General features: G+C 32.8%; 3 protein-coding genes across 4 annotated transcripts; 1 reads left to right on the top strand and 2 right to left on the bottom strand.

Annotated features, from left to right (window-relative positions):
- Positions 1-486: 486 nt before the first annotated feature.
- Positions 487-5,493, bottom strand: LOC105122053 (ankyrin repeat-containing protein At3g12360-like). 2 transcript variants are annotated; one of them, XM_011020958.1, is made up of 5 exons: positions 5,210-5,493; positions 4,656-5,038; positions 4,155-4,347; positions 2,865-3,274; positions 487-1,676 (listed from the first exon to the last, which is right to left on the bottom strand). In XM_011020958.1, the coding sequence occupies exons 1-5, from the start codon at positions 5,229-5,231 to the stop codon at positions 849-851; spliced, it is 1,836 nt and encodes a 611-aa protein (XP_011019260.1). In that variant the 5' UTR covers positions 5,232-5,493; the 3' UTR covers positions 487-848. The 2 variants fall into 2 exon arrangements, with proteins under 2 accessions (XP_011019260.1, XP_011019261.1); XM_011020959.1 differs by having other exon boundaries at positions 4,656-4,972.
- Positions 5,494-11,063: 5,570 nt separating this feature from the next.
- LOC105122400 (probable pectate lyase 4) lies at positions 11,064-15,316 on the top strand (the record flags this gene model as incomplete). Its single annotated transcript, XM_011021491.1, has 5 exons — positions 11,064-11,379; positions 12,693-13,044; positions 13,125-13,335; positions 13,429-13,497; positions 14,748-15,316. Coding segments are annotated over 5 exons (1,188 nt in total), but the record flags the coding sequence as incomplete, so codon positions are not given.
- Positions 15,317-17,525: 2,209 nt separating this feature from the next.
- Positions 17,526-19,882, bottom strand: LOC105122052 (exocyst complex component EXO70A1-like). The gene has a single exon (XM_011020957.1). It carries the CDS (start codon positions 19,613-19,615, stop codon positions 17,723-17,725), a length of 1,893 nt encoding a protein of 630 aa, XP_011019259.1. The 5' UTR covers positions 19,616-19,882; the 3' UTR covers positions 17,526-17,722.
- Between the last annotated feature and the right edge of the window lie 1,662 nt (positions 19,883-21,544).

Below are 21,544 nucleotides of genomic sequence, written 5' to 3'. Positions count from 1 at the left end.
GGCTCTTTGAAAATGTGGATGGCTTAACAATCAATGTCTTCTATTGTTTGTCTGTTGGTTGGTTCTTTCCTCTTTTTCTTTTTTTCTATGACCATTGACTTGCACAACAAGGCCAAAAATTTAATGGGCGCCTTAAACTAAGATTCATGTCTTGATTTCGCCGAGGTTAGCGCTGAAGATTGACATGAACACTGCAGTGCGTTGAAGACACTTTTTGTTAATGACGCTTAGCTTAAGCCAATAAACCTTTGAGAAGAAGTTATAGCTTTCACCTGGAAGATTCCCCTGTAAATCACAAGTTCACATTGTTTTGGCCTTACAGGAAGCAAGATTTAGCACAGTTGTTACAGATTTGAAAGACGAAAAGGTAGCACTCGTAAGTTGTATACAAATTTGCTTCATTAGGCCATAAGAGACCAGAAGAAAGAAAAGCGAATCAGGCAGGAGTAGTGTGCCAAGCTCCTCCTCCCCCTCCTCCCCCTCCTCCTCCAGCATTCTATACATCAATATCGTCCCCTCTAACTTACAGCCTTCATTCCAGTTAAAAAAACAAGAAAAATATGATCTACTAACAAGCAAGCAATCAATCAATCAAATATCCTCAATTTCAGATAGCTAAACGTACTTTGGGAGGCTCCTAAGAATATTACGAATTATCATATACTTTGTTCACATGATGCTTTCATTTGTTGGCCATGAAGATTGAGGGTGCGTGGGAGACAAGTTCTGCTTTCGAGGTAGTATATTCATTCCTTGGAAAACCAAATGATTCGCACTCAATTCAAGAGTGCGATGGCTTTGAAGATTAATAGGAGGCACCAGAGGCTGGAAAGATTTAGGATTGAACATCAAATGGCATATATTGGTTTTACTTCTGAATCAGTCTCTGAATAATGCCAAGAACTATTTGCACTTCTTCTCGAAGACTTCTCTTTCTTCCTCACTTTTCTAATCCTTCTGGACTTCATCACATAATAAGTCATGGAGCCAAGAACTCCTGCCATTATAATTCCTCCTATAACCGTAACAAGAATCGCGGCCCACTTGCGATGCCGGCCAACTACTATATATGATGATGAAATAAATGCTACTGTGGTGCAGACTGAGGCCAGCCACATTAATTTATTGATCACCTCTATAACCCGTCTTTCTGTTTTTGTCTCTCCTCTAACAAGTGTGATTTGTACAACCACAACAGCCAGTGAAGTGAAGAGTGCAATGGCATTGAAGATGAAAAACATCTTAAATGATAAACTGCTCACCACTACAGCCGTGCCATTTTCTTTGGCACCACCAGGAATAGTGAAAATAGCTGCAAACGCAACTGTTGAAAAGAGTACAGCAACCACTGTGACTGAGTTAGTGGCATTGTTAATTCCTTCCCTGTGGAGCCTACGGAGTTCATTGGCAATCCCACTTACATTTTTGTTTGTTTTTCGGGTTTGTTCAAGCTGGAAGTGCACATCTTTCTTAATCTGTGTTACAGTGTTCCGAAGCTCATCCCGTGGCTGGTTAAGCTCGCTTGCTTTTACGCCACCGTAATGAGCCAAACACTCTCTTATCTCTGAGGTTTCTTCAGTGAAGTGGAGGGCTTCAGCTATGTCAAGGGCTGTTTTACGGTCCCTTGTTAGCGCATTGACATTTGTGTCAGGAAGGCGCAACAATGTATTCACTATCTGCAAGATACAAAAAAATAAAAAATAGAGCACTATGATTATGCATTTCAACTAAAATGTCTCCTGAACTTTGAGTGTCCTTTTTTTATGAATGAAATATTTTATTATCAAAATGGGCTAAAGTGAGAGCTTACCTCACTACAAAAGCATTACAAACAAGATTTTCCTGGAAAACAGAATCAACAAACACCAAATTTCCATCTACTGCAGAATTCACAATAGTTATTTGCCGACCATTCATGCGAGAAATAATTGAAACCCGAGAAATTCCAAGGTCAGAGAAAATAGAAGGAAACGTGCTCCTAACAGAAGCAAAAGCGACTCTAGTAGGCAAAAAGTGTTGCTTGGACAAATCAGAAGCTAACATGCTCCCTATCCCATGATTTCACTCCAGTTGCATTTCTTCATGAAAAATAAACATATAAATGAACTCACCCACAAGGCCACTAAATTCACTAATATTGACTATGCTTGCATTTGAAAATGCAAAAGCTTTTGTGCAGGTGGATTTCTAAGCTGGTGTATGTTTGGCTTGGAAACCAATCCTCTGCACTGAAGAATTCAATACATGATAAATTCACCATCGGAAAAGGTACAAAGTTCATTTAATATCATCTTTGAGGAATGAAATCTTTTGGAAAACCCTATTGAATTCTTTTGGGCTCATATACATAAGGACTACTTCCTTTCCTAATATACTATAGCGATTGTTTAATACAGCAGGTTATATCACCCGGAAAGCTTCAACCTATAATATGTAATGGGAACTTGTGCTTAAAAGGAACCTTATGGTTTGCAATATGAGGTGGATTATCAGGGATGGTTCTGTGACACATTACCATTTAAGGTATTAACAGAACCAGTTTCCAACAAATTGAGAACGTCCAACAAATTTTTGGGCAGAGGACAAAAGTCTTGCGATCTTGAAAAGAAAAAACAAAATAAGCACAAGTTCATCAGCATGTGTTAGGCTCTAAATTGGTGTCCTACATAGAACTTAAACTCCAATCATCAATGCAAAGAAATATATATCAAAAGGAGAAAAAGAAAAGATGTTCTTAAATATTCCCATTGTATTTTGTCAAACGAGGAGAGTTTGAAGACAATTCATGTATGATATCAGGAATTCTGTATTGATTATCTTCTCTGGAAATTTGAAATAGATGGATCAACAATGCTAATATGTACCTGTGTCCGCTTTTTCCTGGTGGCTACGTGCAATGCTGCATTCCCAAACTTATCTGGGAGCATAACAATAGCTGGATCTGCCTCCAGCAGCAGCAGCACCACTTCACAACTCAATCCTTTAACAGCCATATGCAATGCAGTCTGCCCTTTCTTATCAGTCCTACGGGCTAGCTGTGGATCCTCGTCAAGCAACGCCTTCACAACTTCTACGTGCCCCTGCCGAGCAGCTAGATGTAAAGCATTTTTTCCATTGGATTTAGTCATTTCTAGTAAGCTCGGATCTTTTGATAGCAATTCATGAACTACAGCCGTGTGCCCTTTTGTGGCGGCAGAAATGAGAGGAGTTGCATTTGATTGGCCAACTGTTTTTCCCATTGTGGGATTGTGCTCTAACAGTAGCTGGACAATAGCTGCATAAAGATTATTTTTCAACTGCATTTCCCAGTTCCAAGTTTTGTTCAATCCATATATTACTCAAGAACAGAAATACAAGAAACTCAGAACAAGCAAACCATGTATTTCAACACAAAAAAAAAAAAAAAATCATGGATCAAAAGAAACTTGGCATCAGTAACACATATTGAGAACCAAACAGCATGAATCAATCATGAAGAGGAGAAACTCCATTTTGACACAAGTCTCCAGCTCTATTAGTTATTAATTACTTCATTCATGTATCTCGTCTTTATCATGCATGATTGCTTACACATTATATGAATTAGCCATGTAGAAAAATAATTAAAAAATAAATACAATGATGGCATAAATCTTAGAAGATTTTTGATGATTATTTTGTCCATGATCAAAAAAATTTCTGGAAAGTACATTTACCATATACTGATAGAGGAGCACAAGTTCAAATATGATTCTGTCTTCACAGTGCATGAAAGAAAGGAAACGTTCAACAACATATTGTGATATGCCACTGTTAATGCTTCATAGTCACGGGCTTTCAACTCTCATCTCAACTTATTCAAAGGCTTCTTGAGATCCTTCAACGTCCTAAACTTTGAAGGATCCCAATGACAAGAAAAATTATAGGACTATGAAACTTGTCAAGGATTTGAAATTTCAAATCTGGACAAATTAAGTATTAAACAATAGTCTGCCAATAGAATTGGATAGTGAAAACATTCTCCACCCTCAAACCTAATACAATTATTGAAGCTTCTCTTTAAAATTGCTACATATTTTCTAAAAAAAAGTCAATCTTGAAGACTAATAATTGAGTGTGTACCAATTGCCGGCTAATATAAAACTATGGACAAAAGAAATGAATAAGTATACTACCTTGATGACCATTACTTGCAGCAAGATGAAGAGGATCAAGCCCAGAGCGATTCTTGTGCGAAATCGCATCCTTGGTCGTATACTTCAACAACTCCTTTACAACCTCTAAGTGTCCTCTCTCAGCTGCAGTGGACAAGGCTGTATCACCTAGCTCATTCACCTCATTCACCACTGCAGACCTTATCTCGGCAACCTTGATAGAATAAAACCAGTTCAGAAAAATAGGAAAAAGAAAACCCTCTCTCCAAGATTGCAAATGCTAAAACCATGTAAATGCAATGTAGCATTATAATAAGCGTATTGCACCCTTAATTGTGCCCAAAGACAATAGCTTGCTATTAACCGTTGTATTTTTTCACTTGAGAAATGCTAATCACTGCCAAGGGCAATGCAATTACGCCACCCTCGAGATGCTCATCGAGGATTGCACAGCCGCAATTGTGCTTAGTATTGATCGTATCAATTAAAACAGGATGGAACAGTGATCAACATCTCACTCACCTCAGCATCAAAATCAGTACCACTCAACGTCCCTATCATCTGCTCATCAATTTCACCAAGAATTCTCTTAACAGCCTCCAAATCATCACGCTGCGCAGCCAAATGCAGCTCGGTATCATTGTGACGGCCGGTCACCTGCCTCAAGTACTTCTTTCTATCAAACCGCTTTCCCGAATTGGAAACAACCAGTGACTTGCTCGAATTGGACACGAGCAATTTCTTTCCAGAATTAGTGAACACCAGGGTCGCCCTTGGTGTTGCAGCAGGCGACGGTGTTGGTGACGGAAAAGGGAGTGATGATGATGATGATGATAGCTCTGCAAGAAGGTTAGGACTTGAGTTAAACGGCTTCGCCAGTCCCTTCTCTAGATCCATCTCGTTTTCTTTTGCAAGACAAGTGATTCCAATTCATCAGAAAAATTCATTCAAAAAAATAAATCCTCTGTTTTTTATACCAACAAGAAAACAGAGAATGACTTTGCATGCTATATTTTTATGCATGCAGGAAATATAAAAGACAATGATGATGCTAAAAGAAAAAAGAGATTAATTACCTTCTTCGATTCCGTATTCCATTGCAGATTTTCAAAACAATCCTAATGAAATCATTGTTCAAAGAAAAAATAGCCTTTTTCTGTTCTTTTTTCCAGGAACATGCAAAGCGTGGTTTTTGCAGAAAAAATGGAAAATGGGTTGGTTAGTTTGTGGAAAACGGGAGAGGAAATGTCATGCTAACGCCGTCGGGCCTACCGGTTTGACCACCGGGGCCACCGGAGGAAATTGGATCTCACCACCATTAGACTGTTTTTATAAGGTCGATGGCTTTGGCTTTGTTCTAGCTATGGCTGCAGCCTGTGCAATGTTATTTGCCAGGTCAGCAGGCTTTTGCCATCTAAAGACAGGAGGGGACAAACAATTATTATTCTTTTTTAACATATATATAATTTGATTGTTGAAGTCTACCCTTGAACGATAACACATTTCTAAATATATATTTGTCCTTGAATGGATTTGTGCGTGCTAACTACGTATAGCAAAAACCTGTTGAGGGGAGTATTTTTCTCCCATGCATTTGATATTCCACTTGCTTAACCGATATTCAAAGTGCTCAATTTGTCGAGCACAACGACACTTTTACCTTTTCTCTCAAAATTATGTACGGAGTTTAAATTTCTTTACAACATGAAGTTATTCTTCAGCAACGTGATTCAAATCGTTCTTTTAAATTTTAAATAAACTTTTTTATGTTTTTAAAATATTTTAATATGTTAATATTAAAAATAATTTTTAAAAAATATAAAAAATTTATTTTAATATATTTTTAAATAAAAATATATTTTAAATTATTACTGTTACCACAGTCTCAAGAAGAAAGTTACTTATTATTTACTTGAATTAATTGTTACTATTTGTAAGTATTTCATAATAAAAGGGTTTTATTCCCTGTGAATTTGGTTAAATTCACTAGTTTTAACAAATCCTTTTTTGGTAGTTTTTCAATCGAAATTTGTGTTTCATAATAAAAAGGTATTTATAAGCATCGTAGTGGGAATTTTTCAAAATGTTTTTCATTAAAATATATTATAATAATAATATTTTTTATTTTTAAAAATTATTTTTAACATCAAAACAATCCATAAATATAAAAAATAATTTTAAGCAAAAACATAATTCAAGTTTTTGAAAAAAACAGTTTGAACTGTGTTCCTAAACACCACCTAAATATTGATGATGTCTCAAAAAATCCAAGTAGCTTGAGAACAAGATTTATGTATTAGGTAATCTGTTAATTTATTGGTTTTGGCAATCCGATTTATTTCTTTTAGTCAATAAAACTTAGTATGTGATACTTACAAAAAGCTTTCTTTGGTGAATTTTAAGATTAAATATGCAACAAAAAAATAGAGATTTAGACCCCTTTATTTGAATAATTATGGTCTTTTTATAGCCTATGAGCTTATCTCTCTCAATAAAAGGGTTCAAGGGTAAGAAATATCTCTGACTTGTGAGAGGATAAAATATTTTTAACTCGTGGTTTGATTATAAATCATAAAATTTCTAGAGTAAAAAGAGTTTGGACTCGACACTCGTCCAAATTCAAGAATAACAAGTCAAGCTGCTTGCTAGACCTATATATGTTCAGACTTAGCATTTAATTAAGCAGAAGGATAATGGTTTTGACTACTCATCAAATTTATATCTATTTAGACTTAATATTTTACTAAACCTAATACTAATAAGTTTAATATATCTATATATAGTTAGGCTCGGTAATATTGGGTTATTACTCTCTTTTTAATTTTTTTTTTAAAAAATTCAAATAAAAAAAAATATTTTGATATATCAAATATAAATATGACTATTTCAAGATATAATTTGATCAAATTTGATTATTGTTCATTTTTCCCTCTTAATTTAGCCGCCACGGATACATGATTTCTTCTACTTTGCTTTCTTTTATAGGATTAGTTTGTAAAGAAAACTTTGTAAAAAGCATCTTTTACGCTTACGAGAATATTTGTAAGCAAACAAAGGAATGTAATACATCTATCCATTCTGTTATATTACATAATAAATTATATTATATCATATCAAACATGTAACAAGAGACTTTCTCGATCCACAACTTCGTAGACTTGTTTGTTTTTATGCAAATTATATTCTATCACATGTGCCTCTCAACCCAAGCTTATTCTACTATATATATATATATATATATATATATATCAAGAAATTCAAATAAGCAAGATTTATAATTTATATATTGAATAATTGGTTAATCTATTAATTCTAGTAATTTGATTTATTTTCCTAGCTAGAGTTTATATAAAAATTGAGTTTTATTTTTTACGAGGATATATTGGTCTCTTAATCACGATTATGAATTTTAGCATTTTAATTATAGTTAAATCATATTATTTTTCAGATTTATTTTCTGAGAGGTTATTACATTCTTATAACCTGGGTCATGAATTCTTTAACATTGTATTTTTTCTTTACTAAGTTATTATTATCTCATGATCTAAGTTGCGGGTTTAACGGGTTAACTTAATTTACTTGATTTTTTTCATTGTTTGTTTTTTCAACTTCATTTAACATTGTGTTTGATTAAAAATTAGGTTTCATGAATTATTCTAGTTTGCTTTTTATTAGGTTATCCTGGGCATATGATTCATGAATAGTGCTTAATGGGATTCATTTTGTTGTGTCATTTTTAATTAATATTTTTATGAATTTCATCGTTTATTATTGGTTCTAATATCGTTGACTAAGAATTGAATTTTATAATTTATTTTTATTTACTCTATACATGGTTATCTTAATCTCATGACTAAAATTGTGAATTTGGTAGGTTAAATTAGGTTAAATCGGGTTGTTTTTTTATTTTTTTCTATTAAATTATCTTAATCTCATTACTCGGGTTATATGTTTTGTAGATTGACTTAGTTCATTTTTTATTTTTTTAATTGACTTTTTTTTTAAATTTATCTTTCAACAATGGACTGATTGGAAATTGAATTTCATAATTTATTTTAATTTGCTTTCTATTAGGTTATCTCGCTCTTATGAATTAGATCGCGGATTTAATAAATTAACTTAGTTTGCTTTTTTAGTTCCTTTTTTAAATTATTTTTTTAACTCATCATTCAATATTGAATTAATTTGGAATTAAATTTCATAATTTTTTTATTTACTTTTTATAGAATTATCATAGTCTCGTAACCCGAATAACAAATTTGATATGTTAACTCGGATTGACCCAAGCCAATTTAATATTCTGTTATTTTAATATTAAAAAGAGACATCATCTTGATATTTTTTTTATGTATCAAACTATATTCTTATAAGTCGTTTGAGTTATTTTTGGATCCGCAAAGTTAATTGTATCACATTCAACTCCTACATGGTTTATTTTTTTTTCATTAGAAAAAATATTAACAACTTCTAAATATTTTTTATGTTAGAAAAAAATTGAATCCACCTATAGCATAACACAAGTCAAATAATCTAGTGGAAATTTAAAAAAGAAAAAAAATGTACAAAGTTATCATGAAAGGAGAGAATAATAGAGCCCAACCCTATCCAATCTTAGCACAATTAGTTTTGACTAGTATATTGGTGTACGCTATGTAAAGAGTTAATATTAATTGTTTTTTCAAATGTTAAAAAATATTAAGAGTATAGAGAAAATTTTAAACTTATTGGGTATGACAGTTATATTAGACCCAAGCAACTTGGGTCTGGCGGCAATGCAAAACCTAATAGTCTTGGATCTGATGGTTATTGCTTAGGTTTAACAATTGTGTCTAATTAATTTTTTATTATTTTTTATAAACAAATTTATACTATCCTTGAAGTATTATAAAGAGAAACCTTAATTAAATTTTTATAAATATTTTTTTATATAAAAAACATTTAAACTACTCTTAAAGTATTTTAAATAAAAATGCTAATTAAATTTCTTTATAATTTTTTTATTTTTTCTAAAAACAATTTAAACTATCCTTAAGTATCATAAATAGAAATATTAATTAATATTTTTTATATATATAAAAAAAAATTTTAAACTACCCTTGAATTATCCTAAATAGAAATGCTAATTATTTATTTTAATAAAGTTTTTTATTTTTTTATAAAAAATATTTAAATTACCCTTAAAGTATCTTAAAAAGAAATGCTAATTAATTATTTTAATTATTTTTTATAAAATTAAATATTTAAACTATCCTAAATAGATTCATAATTGATTTTTTTATAAATTCATTTTATTAAAAAATAATATTTAAACTACTTTTTAAGTATCCTAAATAAAAATGCTAATTAATTTTTTTTAAAAAAATTAAACTATCCTTGGAGTATTCTAAATAAAAATTCTAATTATTAATTTTTAAAATTAATTTATTTTTTATAAGCTTTTGGTTGGACATGGCAAAAACTTTGGATCCAGCTAAGGTGTCAGGCCTAATCGTCTTGCATCTAATGGCGATGCTAGATTGAAATGACCTTGATCTGATAGTTGTGCCTAATTATTATTTTTTATTTTTTTATAAAAATTATTTAAATTATCATTGAAGTATCATAAATAAAAATATTAATATTTAAAAAAAAACATTTAAACCACCCTTGAAGTATCCTAAACAAAAACTCTAACTAATTTTTTTATTTTTTCTAGAAAAAAAATTAAACTACTTTTAAAGTATCTTAAACAAAAATGCTAAGTAATTTTTTTATTTTTTTATAGAAAAGTTAAATTATCCTTGAAGTATACTAAACAAAAATTCTAATTAATTTTTTAAAATTTTATTTTATTTTTATAGGCTCTTCAATCTAGCGGTGATATAAAACCCAAGAGTCTTGGGTCTAGAAGGCATGCTAGATTCAAGAGCATTGGATCTGGTAGCTGTGCAGACCTAAGTGCCTTGGATTTAATAACCATACCAAACATAAGCCTCTAAGTTTGCTAGACCTGCTAGAGTCGTTAGCCAGACCCATGCCTTGATTTGACATCATATATGGTTGTCAAATCCAAGATATTTGGGTTTAGCAACCTCTGTGAGACCCAAGTAAACAATAAATAAAAAGAGGATAATAGTGCATTTCAGTTATTAAGAGAGAGAAAAAAAAAACTCAAGCAATTGATTATCGATTACAATCCAACTATGATATATTTACATATACTGTTTCATATGGAAGAGAGTATGACTGTACATCTAGTAATACAATGAATGAACAGATTTAACTACCAAAAAGTGTCTTTTACATTGTCTTAATAGTGTAAACATTGCTAACTTGTTGGGATGTGTAGAACACGTTCTAGTAGTTTTTTAATTAAAAAAATAAAAAATATAATGTGAAAATACTGAGATGCTCCTATGATAATCTTAATACACAAAATACCCATGTAAAATACTAAAATATCCCAAAAACACAAAGCCTTTTTTTTTTGTTTTCTGATATCAAAATCATTATTTACTTGTATTTGAAAATTGAGAAAACCTGATTGCCTATGGAAAAAAGCCAAAAAAAATATTTATCCACTGGTAAAAGACTAAAAAATAAAAAATAAACCTATTATTATAATCTGTAATAAAATATCTTTTAATTTACAGTAATCAGCGTTGCTTTTATGTATCCTTCTAATGCTTGTATTTAAAAGTGTTTTCTTAAATATGTTAAAGTAATATGTTTTATTATTTTTTAAATTTATTTTTAATATTATATTAAAACGATATAAAAAAATAATGAATAGCAGTGCTGAGCGGCACAACCAAACGGTGCCGTAATCTCTATCTCTCTGTGGCGGTGTTTTTTTTTTTGTCTGTTTCAATTGTAGCACAGATTACTGAATGAATTCAAACCACGAAGAGTAACAGTACGTAGCTAGCTGTTTCAAGTCTTGTCATTTAAACGTTAATTAACAAACAACTGGGAAACTCCCATGCTCATGGTTATCACCGTAACGTCCGTAGTAATGGAAACGTCCCTTCCCCCGATAAAACTGCTTCTGCTCCTTCACCATCACAACCTGTACCGCCCTCTATTTATCAACCCGAAAACCCTCTTATTCCCAACTCATCAATCCACGCATCCTACATGGCTACCTCTTTGCCTTACTCTCATGCCGACTCTGCCTTGCGTGCTCTTGCTGCCCAGGCCGAGGGGTTCGGTCGCTGTGCCATTGGTGGCCTCCATGGGCCCATTTATTATGTCACCACGTTATTGGGTAAATTTGGATTGTGTTTTCAGATGATTATTACTGGGATTTGATTAGTATTCCTTTTCTGGCTGAATTGGCCTTCTTATAATTTTATAATTTATGTGTTTTTGTCTGGTCTTTTCTGTGTAAAATTGTGCATTAACTCAATGTGACTTATTTTGTCTGAGGAAATATTGTCAATATTTGGTGAGAATATTGCAGGGTCGCTGCTTTGCTTCCTGGGACTATTGAAGCATTATTTATTTGATTTTGCAGCAATGCTTAGAGTTTCGCCGGTTTATGGTTTCTGAATATAACGTTTTGAACTTTTTTTTAGCATTTAGAAAAAACCCTGTCTTATTGTCTGATTTGCGAGTATTGACATTGGAGGTCTAATGTTTTTGGTGTGAACTGTGGTCATGGTCATGACCTGCTGTTTCTGGTTGCCGATACTTAGTTAGTGACTTCATTGGAATGCCTCGCCATCAATTTCTGAAAAAAATGGATAACATTTGTGGCTAATCAATGGCTCTTTCAGATAATTTTATTTGTTGTGGATGGTGCAACAACATTTTGACACTATTTGGTACTCCCCATAGGTTTATTGTTGTTGTTAACTATATTGTAGATGATGGCCTGAGCAGCTTAGGGACAGATTTCGTATTTAGAAGAAGAAGAAGAAGAAGAAGAAGAATCACTATTGTTATTCATTTGATTGTAGATGATGGCCTGAGCTGCTTAGGGATGGATTTTGGGTAAAAAAAAAAAAAAACAGAATGAGTTTTTCCAACCCTATGCACTGTGTAATGTGAATATTATTTTAAGGTTGTCTGTAGTAATACTGATCATTGTTACTTAGGCTGGGGATTCATGATATGTATGATAAATTCTTCCATTAGTTAGTTCTACTAGAACATAACTTAAAAGATTGTGAAGCATTTTGTCACTGCTAATTCACATCCTTGCTGGTTCTTCTTTAATGGGACTTGTTTGGGATGCATGGTTAAAATTTAAAAATTATGATTCTGAGTTTCACGTATTCAACATTTTTGGGGTTTTAGAAAAACCTTTAGTTATTGGTTGAATTTTGACAATGGAGGTTTAATGTTTTGGATGTGAACTGTGATTATGGTTGTGACCTGCTGTTCTTCTGGTTCCTGACACTGGTTTTGTAATTTTATTAGCACGTCTCACCTTCAATTTCTGAAACTAGTATATCACATTTGTAGCAAATAATGGACTTTTCTGATCATTTTCTTTGGTCTTGATGGTGAAACTGCTTTTTTAGACTATTTTTGGTGCACTTTTTAAGTCTATTATTACTTTTCATTTGTTTGCAGATGATGGCCCTGGATCACTTAGAGATGGATGTCGGAAAAAAGAGCCACTTTGGATTGTCTTTGAAATATCAGGCACCATTCAGCTTGGATCTTACTTGAATGTCTCATCTTATAAAACCATTGATGGCCGGGGTCAAAGAATAAAACTTACAGGAAAGGGTTTGAGACTGAAGGAATGCGAGCATGTTATTATATGCAATCTAGAGTTTGAAGGTGGTAGAGGACCTGATGTTGATGGCATTCAGATAAAACCCAAGTCAAAGCATATATGGATAGACCGTTGCAGCCTCCGTGACTATGATGATGGGCTGATAGATATCAACCGAGAAAGCACAGATATTACTGTTTCTAGGTGAGGTGAATCCCCTGTGCACGGGAAGCACTATTTTTTCTTTCACTGTTATATATGATGGCTTTAATTATTATCTACAGGTGTCACTTTGCGCAACATGATAAAACTGTGCTCATTGGAGCAGATCCTACTCATGTTGGTGACAGATGTATTCGAGTAACCATCCATCATTGCTTTTTTGATGGAACAAGACAGCGCCATCCTCGTGTTAGATTTGGAAAAGTACATTTATACAATAACTACATCAGAAACTGGGGTATTTATGCTGTTTGCGCCAGTGTGGAGTCACAGGTGATAACACTATGACTATTTGCAATTTGTTGTGTTACCATATTATGATATTATTTGCTGAAGTATATATAGCCACTAATCTTTCAACATCAGATATACTCCCAAGGCAACATATATGAGGCAGGACAGAAGAAGATTGCATTTAAGTATCTCTCTGAGAAGGTGAGCACTATTATATTTCTTCTTGTTTCATGACTGCCTTTCTTTACTTTTACTCTTTTCAGAATTATAACCTTTTATTTTATTCTATAATGGTTTTTGTATGGGATTGAAGAGTTGGCTTGAATGATCCTGCAATGAATTTTGAAAAAAAAAAAAAATGGTTTGTTCATATTTGCTATTGAATTTAGTACTTAATGGTTACATTCTATTCATAACATAAGCGGAATTGATTGGTAGACTGCTGACTACCCTGCCTCTGTTTTCACGTAGCTTTTTCACTAAACCACCTCGGCTTGCTAACAAATAATTCACACTTGTGTTTGAATTTGTTTGGCTATCATTTCACTATCTATAGTCAGTTTGTCCTACCAGTAAACTACAAATTATAAAGCAATAACCATATGGAGAGCAAATTCGGTAATGAAATTCACTTTAAATTTGCCTCCCTTGCACTGAACTATTCTTTTGGTGCTTGATTTTAGCAATCAAATGTTTTGCTTCCTGGGACGTGTACATGTTAGGTGACCATGTTTTCATTGTGATCAGTTCCTAGTTCTTATGCTCTTTGATCTAAATATTGGTTGAGGACCTATAAATTCCCGATTATTTCTTCATTGTCAAACAAGAGCTTGCTTGTCCACTTTGCCTTTATGCGGCAGAGCAATGCATTTTCTGTCACTCAACAGTTTATGTAAGTCATTATAGATGCAAAAATCAAGCAATATAGAAACCATCTACCACCCCAACCTTTAACCCAGGAAGTGGACCCAAATGGTGAGGTTCCTTTGTGGTGTTAAAAAATAATAAGCAAATAAACAGTGATAAAAAATTGAGAGAGAGAGAGCGTCTAAACTCTACAGAGGCTGGAAAGAAAGAAGTTAAGATGTCATTTTGTCATTATAATAACTAACTGAACTACTGAAGTTCAGTAGGATGTGCCGTTATGAGTTTTGTAGAGAAGTCATTTTCCACACCAGTGAAGCTCTTCTGGCCAGTCTTTAACCCTCAAAGCATTTCAACCCATCAAATACATTGACATAGAAATAAAAGTTGACAGGATATTCGCACCTTGCAATTAGTGAGAAATTCACTCTATTTATTGATAAATTTGTTATGTGAGATTCTGTGTTACTTTAAATTTCGTGCTCTTGGATGTAGGTGAATTTTCCTGTGACTAGTGTGTTACTTAAGTGACCATAATTATCATTTCGATTCCTAGGTTAAATCATTGGCTTGTGATGGTATTTCAGGCAGCTGACAAGGAGGAAGCAAGTAGTGGCTGCATAAGGTCTGAAGGAGACTTATTTGTTATTGGAGCTCAAGCAGGGTTAATGACTGAGGATGGTGAATTCTGTATGTTTCATCCCAGTGAATATTACCCCTCATGGACAGTAGAACCTCCTACAGATAGTCTTAAACAGGTTCTCCAGCATTGTACAGGATGGCAGTGTCTTCCACGGCCAGCTGATCATCCGTTAGCTGCACAGTGAAATCAGGGAAAGAATATTTATACACTAAATTTCTAAGTAAGTATGTTAATTTTTTTTCCCGCTTGGATGCCTCTTGCCTTTGCTATGTAGTAGAGGTGCAAATTTCAATCAATGTATCCTTCCGAGCCATAATGAGAATAATGAAATACGTAGTAATGTATTAGTTATCGTTTACTATATATGTCTATGAAGTCTTGAATTTCCCTCCCTTTTCGACCTTGGTAGGGCTTTGATGTCTTGTTTTAGTTTCTTTCTGGTCGATATAGTTGTCATCAAGATTAGATCACTGAATATTTTGTTTGATAAGTCGGCCATCAAGTGGTGGGGATTTATTAGTCAGTGCAGTGCATGTGTGGCCATGAGAATGATTTCGAATGTGCATTAGCATTTCAAATTCAAATCCATCTCTCGGTCCAGTGTAGCAGCGCTTCATTTTGTTGAAACTTGGTGCGGGAAGCATTCAATGAGTCTTGTGAGCTATATTTAAAGTCTTGCTGGTGAAAAAAAAAAAATGGAGCATGAGTTGAAATGATCATTTTCTTATCTCTTCTTGCCAAATGCAAATACTGCTGTTTGAGACCCGGCATCTACGAGGGATGCAACTTGCTAAGTCGAGTTTCAAAAGCTCGGTCGTCTTCCATGGCAACTTTTTAACCAGCAATGATGTCTGACCTTGCGACATTGTTAAGCGCATGTGTGACGTTTTGAACATAAAGGAAGCCCTTTTCTCACCGGATTCTTTAGTCTTCACTGCAATATGTCATGATCGTTTTCTTCTTTCTTAATAGCTAAGCCCGTGGTTGTTATTTGACTTGCTATTCTTCTTGTTGAAATGTCGATGTTTTTCAAATCTTATTGCATCGGATTCAGATTCCGGTCAAGGAAGGTTCTATATTGTTATCATCTGAAATGTCACACCATCTCTTTTGTTTGTTTTTTTTTTTTAAGCAATGATTCTGATAGATTAATCATATTTCAATGAGTTCCTGTTTGATATTTTTGATAAATGCTTTAGAGTTCAGAGTAACGAAATTAGAAAACGAAACTTAACAAAGATATTATGGTATTAAGCAAAGCAGATACATAGGAAGACATGTGTATGTTACAAGATTAAAAAGAACTAAAACCCCCGGAGAAGTGTAATATCGTTCTTGCTCCTCCACTTAAAAAATCCAAAACAGGTTTACAAGGTCATTAAATTGTTTTTATCATTCATTTATCATTATCAAATAAAATGGAGATAAATAAATATTTTTTTATTTTAATTGCATAATAAAACAATTTAAATACCATTTAAAGCAAAAAAAAAAAACTTGATACTTATAAGTATTTTTATATTTTCACAACGGTTTTTTTACTATTATAATTAAATCTGGGGATACTTTAGTATTTATATAAATATAAAAATTAAACAATTAAAATATATAAAAAAAATTTGTAAAAAAAATCAAATGCTCTAAAAAACTAATCATATGAGATTAAGGGGAGTTTTCAGCTTTTTACGAAGATTTTATTTTTTGTAATCATAAAATCAATTTAGAGATAATTTGTATTTGACTAAAAAACAAAAAAAAATCATTTATAAAAGTTATTATTTTTTTTAATTTTACTATTTGGTTAAATATAAAATTTATTTGATATTTTAATTGTTATTATTATTTTTTAATTGTTATTTTTTATAATATTTTTATTATTATTTAATATTAGATTGATTAATAAATTAAAATTTATAATTTTTTAATGAATTAAATTATATAAATTTTTATTTTTTTATGAGATTATTTAAATTTTATAATCTAGACTTCCGGTTTCATTAAATATCCCAAATTAACCCCGACGTCATCATCTAAATCACATTTATCATGAATAATATTTTTATAGATTTTTTCTTACCTCATTTCAGCATCTTAATATTATTATTTAATTTAAATAACTCACCCAATAGATGTAACTATACGCAGTCATACCCATCAGCATATTTACCTTCGTGTTCGTCATTCGAACTTCCGTCAAATTGTCACTTCCCATATTGAGACGTGCCTCTATCAGTCACAATCTATAAGCAGCCGAAAGCCTTGGGGCCGCCCACTTGGCCGGCTGTGCCATCGCCCACGTCCTGCCTTGGGTTTCATTTTGATGTGATCCACAAGAATGACTGTCTTTCTCCACGCAGCCACTAGCATAGGAGCGAAATTAGAAATTATATTTTTATTATTATTATAATGATAATAACATTTTTCAGTCACAGAGTTTGCATGAAGAACTAATCCAAGAAATTTGCCTGGCTTCTCATTCGTTTTGTTAATTCACGACGCATCCCATAAAGCATTCCAATTCCATCTAGGATATGTGATTAAGTTCTTGTTCGGGGCCGAAGTTAAAGTGGTTTTTTATTGATATTTAAAAAAATAATATTTTGAGTTAATTTTTTGAGTGTTTTTTAATTGTTTAAAGGTGATAGTGTTAAAATAAATTTTAAAAATAAAATAATATTATTTTAATATAATTTCAAATAAAAAAATACTATAAAAAACAATATTTACCCAAAATCTAATTCGATTTCTGCCGCATCACAGTGATTTCATATCAAATTTTTCGAGTTGCGCACATAATCCTTTATTATTTAAATATGAACCGTAATGTATCTTTACATAAAAAGTAAAAACAAAAGGAAACCGTATATACTATATACGTCCAAAAATACAAAACAATATAGTATTCTCTGATATTTCCAATTAAGCAAGCTGCCGGAGTCGAGACGATGTTGTGGAAGTTGACACTGAACTCCCCGAATCAACTGTCCCGAAAAACAAATGCGATAAGCAATTCTCAACATCTTCAGGGGCATATTTGACAAATACCCCAACCCCTCTCTGCCCTCCAACACTACTCCGATGTTTCTCATAAAACTCGCGATAAACCGGAGTTATCTTTCTCCGTATAGAACCCTTAATCTCGTCCTGGAGCTTGGGATCCGCTACAACACAAGCACTCTGCTTCCTGCACGCCTCATCAAAGCTGATATTAAATCTCTTAAAAGTCTCCTTAGCTTCCTCGGGCGAGATCTCCGCCGTTGGATTCTCAGGTAATGATGCAAACACTTTCCCCCATGCTAACCGTTCATAATTTGCTGCAAATTGTCCCACTTTAGTTTCATGTTTAACAATCCAATCTTCACCGAGTAGATACTGAAGATTTGATGTGCGGACTTTGAATACTACATGTTGTAAATTGTTGGCTAAGAAAAGGTAGGAGAGGGACACATCTTTGTAATATTTTGCTTTGCCATCAAGCTTGCATAATAGATAAAGAACCAACCAAGCAAACCGTGTTGAGATGGCTGCTGCCGGGGGATCATCAGAGTCTGGACTGTCGAAGTAAGATTCCGGTAGTGATGATTTCGTTGGTGGCGGCCAGTCGGAGATAATATCTGTAAGGACATTGCTATAGTCGGCGAGTAATGATAGATAGTTCATTGCATTGCTTGTTAGGGAATGCACTCCGCCGCCGGGGACTAATGCTTTTGATGAGTGTTTTTGGACACTTGATTCAAAATGGGAAAGCATTGAGTAAATGGATTCGCTAAGTTTGACGAGTGAAGAAAGAGCCTGTGTGCGCACGGGAGAGGTGGACTCGAATGAGAAGATGGACTCAATCTCTATCCAGTTTTGGGAGATTGCTGTGTACATGTCTAGTACGCGAAACATTTTGTCTGGTGATGATGGTTTCTTGCTTTTGGCTACAAGTTCCGGGAATCCGAAAAGAAGAATAGCTCCTTCTTTAGATATTTCGCTGAAACAAGACTCTCTGATTGATTCAGAGACGGCAAACACGTGGTCACAAAGAAATCTCTCTCCGAAGAAGAGTGTTTTCATTGCAATTTTTATTGCTTCTAACCAGTTCTTGATTCTCATGTCAAGGGCTACCCAGTCCATCTTGTTGATCCGTGAGGAGCTTATTCTTTCTACCCCAAGGCGATAAATTCCTTCGTCGATAATGGATTTTCGAACAACTTTGTAGACGTTTACGCACTCCTTAGCATACCCAGCTGCAGTCATGCACTCGGCAATTGCTTTCAAGTCTGCCATGGCTATGGAAGAAACTTGTTCAACTTCGGAGATCGAATCACTAGCAGCGCGAACATCATCTTCAGGTGAGATATCATCTTCAAAATCCGAGATGCTGGATCTAGAGGTGCGAGAGGATCTGGTAGACATAGACTCAGGGTCAAGATGAGCCCGGTTCATGGAAAGAATCTGATAAAACTCCTTTTGAAGCCGCTTCATGGCGATTTGCATTAGATTCTGTGCTTGTACGAGTCTGTGGTGGGTGGAATCTTCAGAGACTATCGAATGCATAACTTTCTGCAAATTGTTAACGCATTTAATGAACTGCATGGCCTCTCTTCTGTTCTCATAAAAAAGAGAGGTGACATTGGCGTAGGCAGATGTCTCAGGATTCCATTTCATGATCAACGATGAGGCATTTTCGATGATCTGTTCAGCCATCCATTCACTCCGAAGGGGAGTTGGTGGAAGAGGAAGCCTTGAAGGTGAAGAACGAGGTGAGGATAAAAAAGAAATCGTTTTCGGAGAGAAGCAAATGCTCCTCATACCTTTTCTCGGCATTTGGTTAGTTACAGGAATGCTAATCAATGGAAATGGCAAGTATATGGAAGGATGTGAGGGTGTGAACAGAACGCGAGTAAAAGTTCTGGTTGTTTCTCAGGAAAGTAAACGAGGGTGAGGAGAAGAATCAGAGGGGAGCTAGATCGGTTAGACAAGCCCCGTTGTGTTCTGGGGTATTGTAGCAGGGTGCGGGGTGTATATATAGACAACGAAAGCGCTATGGCGTTTGTTTCCTGAGAAAGAAGGACATGGGTTTGGACTTTGACTTTGCTCCCCACGTAACTTATATCTTCGTTGCTTTACGCGCTACGCATGGAAAAAGAAGGCTGGGAAGCGGAAGGGAAATCCAATCTAATTAATTAAGAAATTGTTGAATAACTTCCTAGAAAATGGGATGAAAATTAAGAATAGATGGGTTGCCGGATTAGTGCCGATATTGCATATTGTCATTTTCAATTTGTTTGAAATTCAGGATTTTAATTTACAACTGTATTTTCCTTCCTTTTTTTAATAGGGAAAAAGACTTGAAGATGAAACACACGAGGAGAAAAGAGAGTGGTAAGGTAATTAAAAAGGTACTATTAAGATTCCATACCTTATATAGTAATATTAGTTATATCACTCTCGTTTCTCCGCTGTCTGGATACCCAAAAAAAAATTTATAAAATATAAATATGTAAGTTTTTCAAGTTTATTTTTTACAACCCAAAAATATCTTAAAATAATATATTATCAATAAATTAAAATAATATATTAAAAAATCAAACATAAATAAAATATTTTTTAAAAAATAATATGCAGAATCTATGATGTAGATCATAAGATAATAATAAATTCATAAAAAATAATTATAAAATTAATATTAAAAAACTAATGCAAAATGATAAGATCGTTCAAATTTAAATTTATAAGATAATAATAAATTCATAAAATATAATTACAAAATAATTACAAAATTAATATTAAAAAACTAATACAAAATGATAAGATCGTTCAAATTTAAATCCTCGGCAAGTTAAATCTTAAAAAATAAAATTAAAAAAAAAATTAATCAAATCTTAAAAGATAAAATTAGAAAAAAAAACAATTATACAAAAAAATCTAATAAACTTGAGGGTGAAAAAAAAACGTTGATTAGAGGACAAGTAAAAAATTTTAGTTGGAGGGTTAAATTTAATTGAGAAATAGCTTTAACAAAAAAAATATTTTGATTGAAGGATAAAATTGAAAAAAAAAAACTTCAACAAAAAAAATAAGAAAAAAAATAAAAATTTTAAAAATAAAAACTCAAATAAAAAATAAAATATTTGAGAAATTGTAATTGAAAGATTAAATTGAACAAAAAAATACTTTTATAAAAAAAATAAAATTAACCCTTCAGCATGCCCTATCAAATGAGGGTTGTGGGAGACGATGGAAATCCATATCTTTCCATCAGGTGGTGTTATATGCACCATTTAAATGGTATAGGTGTCACTCACACTTGTTGCATGTTCAATATACACCTGTAATTTTTTAATTTAAATACTCAAAAATTTGTATGAAAATGCTAAAATATCTCTGTAACCCTATTAGTTAAATAAAATAACCATGAGAAACTATAAAAATACCTCTAAATACAAAGCTTTTATTTTATTCTGATTGAAGGTTAAATTTGTATTTACAATGAAGAAGGAAAATGAAAATACTAAAATAACCTTATGATACTATTAATTATTTTTTATTTAGATATTTTAAAATGTATGTTTCTTGTAAAAAAGCAAAAGTCATATATTAATTGAGTACTGAGTTTATTATTTTACCTCTTTAAAAATTGAATTCACATATTTTGTTTTAGCTATATTTTTTAAAAATAATATCATAAATACAAAAAATATTATAAATTGACATAATATTTAATACATTTTTTCTTTAAATTTGTATAAAAGA

The sequence above is a fragment of the Populus euphratica genome, unplaced genomic scaffold, assembly GCF_000495115.2.
Source record: "Populus euphratica unplaced genomic scaffold, PopEup_1.0 scaffold19.1, whole genome shotgun sequence".
NCBI classification, from domain to species: Eukaryota; Viridiplantae; Streptophyta; class Magnoliopsida; order Malpighiales; family Salicaceae; genus Populus; species Populus euphratica.
This window is presented reverse-complemented; position numbering and strand designations above follow the sequence as displayed.

Bases quoted from the DNA above. Each gene is read 5' to 3' on its own strand.
- LOC105122053 (XM_011020958.1), bottom strand. From the start codon at position 5,231: ATGGAATACGGAATCGAAGAAG. The intron at 5,039-5,209 runs GTAATTAATCTC...GTCTTGCAAAAG, and splicing joins GGAATACGGAATCGAAGAAG to AAAACGAGATGGATCTAGAG. The intron at 4,348-4,655 runs GTGAGTGAGATG...TATTCTATCAAG, and splicing joins GTACTGATTTTGATGCTGAG to GTTGCCGAGATAAGGTCTGC.
- LOC105122052 (XM_011020957.1), bottom strand. From the start codon at position 19,615: ATGCCGAGAAAAGGTATGAGGAGCATTTGCTTCTCTCCGAAAACGATT.